Source organism: Lygodium microphyllum, chromosome 20 (genome assembly GCF_053477565.2).
Source record: "Lygodium microphyllum isolate KBCC chromosome 20, Lygodium_microphyllum_v1.1.10, whole genome shotgun sequence".
Classification (NCBI taxonomy): Eukaryota; Viridiplantae; Streptophyta; class Polypodiopsida; order Schizaeales; family Lygodiaceae; genus Lygodium; species Lygodium microphyllum.
In genome coordinates, this window is record NC_141154.1 from 131,433,428 (window position 1) to 131,438,328 (window position 4,901).

Here is a 4,901-nt window from a genome sequence, read left to right on the forward strand (position 1 = left end):
TCCACCAAGAAGGGGTCACCACCGATAGCCCCTTCTTGGGCAGAAAAAAAGCCGCACTCTGTTGCTCTCTCTTCTTCCCATGTTGTCTATTCTCAGAACTGTGGTTTGTTTTTTCATCGAAAAGGGGTCACCGACAGCCCCTTATTTGGGAGAAAAAAAACCCACAAATCTAGTTGGACAAAATTTTACTCTCACTAGGAATGGGTCACTTGAAAAAATTTTGGCAAGAAAAAATTACACATCGCATGTTCTCTCTCTTCCCCCCCTCTCTCATACTCTTTCTCTCTCTCCCTCCATTTTCTCAACTCATTAACTAATAATTACTTAATTAACTTTATAAGAGAGATATATATCATTTTCAAAAATAAATTAATTAAGTAATTAAATAATTAACTACTTAAATAGATATTAGTTACTAATTAAATTTTAATTAACACTTAATAGTTATTAATGATTAATTATTAGTTGCTAGTTACACTTTAATTACTAGTTACTATTATCGATTTCGAATTTTAATGATAAACTAATTAATGATTATTAACTACTAATTATGAACTAAGTACTAGTCATTATTAATTATTAACTACTTTTAATTAACTACAAGCTAATAAATTAATTAATAATTACTATTATTAACTATTTTTAAACTAATTATAAAATACTTTCAACCAATTATTAATAATAAAAATTATAACTACTATTAATTTACTAATTAAATCAATCAACTACTAGTACTCCTTGATCATAAGGTTTTGAAATTCAGTGATGTGTAAGCCATATGCCTTCCTTATGTACTAGTACTCCTTGATCACAAGTGTACTTGCATTGGTGATCACCTCCAATGGTTGGGTGAAGTCAAGGAAGGAGTATTAAAATCACAACAATAGTTACAACTTGCTTGACATCATCGAAGATCTCTTGGTTTTTTATGAAGGAGTATTAAAATCACAACAATAGTTACAACTTGCTTGACATCATCGAAGATCTCTTGGTTTTTTATTACATATTTTATTAGGGTGTTCTCTGAGAGAGATTCATTAGGGGACACCCCTACCCAATTGGGGTAAAAATTGCAACATGTAAATGAAAATTGTTTTAAAAATATTTTCAAACTTGAACTAGATCTCATTTTTTTTTCCTTACATCCTACTAAATTTGGGTTTGATTAACCGACTTAAGATAACGTGATTAGCACGCTGCTGATGGGAAATGGTCGGTCAAGATTGGGGGGTCGGATAGGCATGAACGGTCAGGATGAGCTAGGGCTTTGAGGCTGTATAAAACCCCAGCGAAACCCTAATTTTCACTCTCTTGCACTTTTGCTCGTAGTGTGCGTACCTTCCTCCCCCTTGCTCTGCGTCTTACACCGGATCGAAGTGCAGCTCGTCGGCGTTCTCCGCAGCTCAGATAGACGAAGCCTTCTTGACACCGTAGCCATGGTAGGCCATTGCTTGTGTGTCTGCGTTTGTTATTAGCTCGAGGGAAGATTGTCAACGGTAGGCCTGAATGAAGAGAGTTGGCTTGTCAACATGGCGCGAATGTAGAGATTTGGCTTGTCAGTAGGATGTCTTTTGCAGAAATGAACAGTCTTCATCCGTAAGCTTGATGTCGTATGCTTGTTGCGCCTCGATTTCCTGTAGTATAGTAGAGAAGTGGATTTTCGGCCAGTCTACCACCATCGGGGACTCATGGGAATCTACGTGGATCAGTCAGTTGGTAATTATGGCAGTTGTAGACTGCAGTATTGTCTCCGGCTAGTTTCCTGTGAGGTCGATATCTAATATGCCCCGTCTCTTATTACTGAACTGGTACCCTGGACTCTGTACTTTATCTGCAGTCTCTTGCCGCTGTGAAAGGGGGGACAAATATGCAGTACACTCCTGGTCCAATGTTACTGATCGTTTCATCTGTCATCATGACAATGGGATGTGTGCTGCACTGATCCTTTTTGAGAAGGAAGCTGCGGTGCAGTTGTATCATCGTTATAACCCTGATGGTGGGCCTGCTTGCAGATGCAAGCCTGCATTTTAGCTCGCTGACTTGCATCTAGTTCTGTCGCATGAAGCTTTTCACATGGATTTGCACGTAATCGCATTTCTCCATGTTCCGATTCTGGTGGATTATGGCCTGACTTTATAGAACATGGCATTCTAGTGTTGTGCATATGTTTTGGGAGACAAGTAGCTGTGCAATAATGAGTTATTGCTATGTAGTCCTCTTGTTGATGGCAAAGGTATTTAAACCAGAGCTTTGCTTGTTTATACCTGTTTTTTGAAGACATTTAATCAGCTCTTCTTAAGGATATAATTCCATGCAATGTGCCTTGTTGATTGTTTTTATTGTGGGTTGATTCTGTAGTTTCTCCTTGTACAGGTGCTTTCCAATGATGTTGACTTGCTACATCCCCCAGCAGAGCTGGAAAAGAAGAAGCATAAGTTGAAGAGACTTGTACAATCTCCTAATTCGTTTTTTATGGTAAACTCGTGAGATTATCATTGTTACTTCGGTTCCTGTGTAGTTCTGGTTCTGATGGTTCTATTCCGAATGCAGGATGTGAAATGCAGTGGCTGTTTCAACATGTGAGTTGCTCCTAAAAAGCTCATATATTAACTTCCTCCATTGTGAGTTTTGGGTTTTGTAGAAGAATAGATGAGTTGTCCTCTTTAACTATTTGTTATTTTTTTTGCAGCACAACTGTGTTCAGCCATTCCCAGACAGTCGTGCTTTGTGGAAACTGTGGGCAGGTTCTTTGCCAACCAACTGGAGGCAAAGCCAGATTGACAGATGGATGCTCCTTTAGAAAAAAGGGTGATTAATAAAATCATCGAGTCTTTCAATGATGCTGCCCAATAGCATGCTACTGAAAAATGATGAGCTCTTTCATGGTTTGGAAAGAGATCTGCAAATACCAAGTCAATGAGTCAGTAGGGTTGTAAAAAGTTTTGCTTGTGAGGCCTGAGATGTTCTTATTGCTGATGATGACGATACATTTGTGTAAGCTTTAACAGTATGGTATTCTCATGCTGATGCCCCGGAAATCATGAACTAAGTTTTGCAATTTTGATAATTGTTTGTAGTTCTTATCGGGTAAAAACTGTAGCTCTTTATCCCATCATTTAAATTGTGTTTCAATTTGTTGGTTTTTTTGCAACTAACAACAGTTGTGAATTTGGTGTGTGTCTCAGCTGCTTGTACAATCAGTTTGAATCGAGCATTGTGCCAAGAACATGTCACTCGATGTTTAAATTGCACTTTAATTTGGTGATGCCTCTGGTCCTGTGGAAATTGGTTCTGAAGTTAAAATTTCGAGGATTGTTGAAGTTTTGTGAGAGGTTTGTTGAGACATTCATTCGACCTTTTGAGCATGTTTAATTGTCTAAAAATTTCTATGGTGCCTCAAACATTTTCTTATTTTTGCAAGCCCTGGTCCTTTCACTGTGTGATAACTTCATCTTACTGTTAATGTGCAAGAAATTTGTGCTTTTTTGTCTTAGTCCTCGACAAAATTGTTTTGTACCAAGAATTTGCGCTGGCTGTGAGAGGGAATTAGTCATTGATACGTTGGCCTCCTAAGTTTGTGTCTGGTTAGGAGTAATAAATGATTTAAGTTACTAAGCATACCAAGATACCAACCTGCGTTGTTATTATGCCCAAATGATTCGTGGGTTCCCACCCTTGACCACAATTTTACTCACTTGCCAGATTCCTGTTTTTCATGATGCGCTTGTAGAATGAAATCATGGAAAAAAAGGTATGTACAAAGCCTATATTTAGGCCAATTTCAAGACAGCAATCCTAAATCCTGGACATTTCTAATTCTCTACATCTCTTGGAGAGTCACAGCTCTAGCTACATTTCACATTTTTTTCGTCTGGTAATCTTTGTCCCCCTGGTCAAACTCTGGGGGAAGTATGACCTTAAGTATAGCAACAGCTAATGATTGGCCTCTGTGAGGGTACCTGAGATATGGAATATGCTGTATTTCAGGTTATCAGCACAAAGATTTTAACTGCCCAACTGTAGGTGGCATTTGGATCCAAATTTGGAAGGCTTGACCTTCCATTTCAAAAGAGGGACCTCACTTTGGGATCTCTGAATGTCCCACATTTACAGAAACGACCTGTTCCTGTGAGGGTGCCCGATCAACCGAAAACTGTTTTCAGATTGAATGGACTTTGGATTACTAGAGGCCACAAGGGGGTAAAGCTCCCCACCCACACCCCACACAACCCGCCCCTTGCTCCCTCGAATAAAACAAGCATTAGAGAATGGTGTTGGCTGTTGCTTTCTGCACCAGTGTTCATTTTTCCAAGTACCGTTGGTTTCTTCATGTGTAAGGCTCGCAAGTAAGTGCCTTTTTTGTGCAAGGGCTTTTTCCAAATTTTGCCCTTTGAGAGTAGCGTGTTCTAGAACTTGCCTTTGTAGCTGAAAGAACTATATCTGAGTTAATAAATGTACAGTCTACTCTATTTTCTCTCCTCTTCATGTTCATTATTATTTACAAAGTTGTAATACTAACAATGATACAATTAAATGTTCTAAACTTGGTATACGCCAATCAGGTAATGATTTTAGGCATAACAAAAATAAAATTGCAAATGGTATCGTGAGAGTAAACTAGGTAATGGTTTTATGTTATGCTTAAAATTGCAAATGATATCATGAAAATAAACTGCAGTCCTAGGAGGAAGGCTAAAGTTCTATTAAGCAAGATAGTTCAAAAGAGAAACAAGATAGGTAATATAATAAATCCTTGGTCACATATCAAATAGCAACACAATCAAAGCATACTATTACTCATTCTTTCTTACACTAACTCTTGTTGCTACCACATCAACACTATAGTGAACTTTCAATCCATATGGATGCATGCATTTTCCAATCAACAATGCTAGAGCTAT

The 4,901-nt window shown here is 38.1% G+C and overlaps 1 protein-coding gene across 1 annotated transcript; it reads left to right on the forward strand.

The window, feature by feature from the left end:
• The first annotated feature begins 1,286 nt into the window (after window positions 1-1,286).
• LOC148019399 (small ribosomal subunit protein eS27y) lies at window positions 1,287-3,081 on the forward strand. Its single transcript, XM_087661040.1, has 4 exons — window positions 1,287-1,439; window positions 2,374-2,475; window positions 2,551-2,579; window positions 2,690-3,081. The coding sequence occupies exons 1-4, from the start codon at window positions 1,437-1,439 to the stop codon at window positions 2,814-2,816; spliced, it is 261 nt and encodes an 86-aa protein (XP_087517166.1). The 5' UTR covers window positions 1,287-1,436; the 3' UTR covers window positions 2,817-3,081.
• Window positions 3,082-4,901: the final 1,820 nt, after the last annotated feature.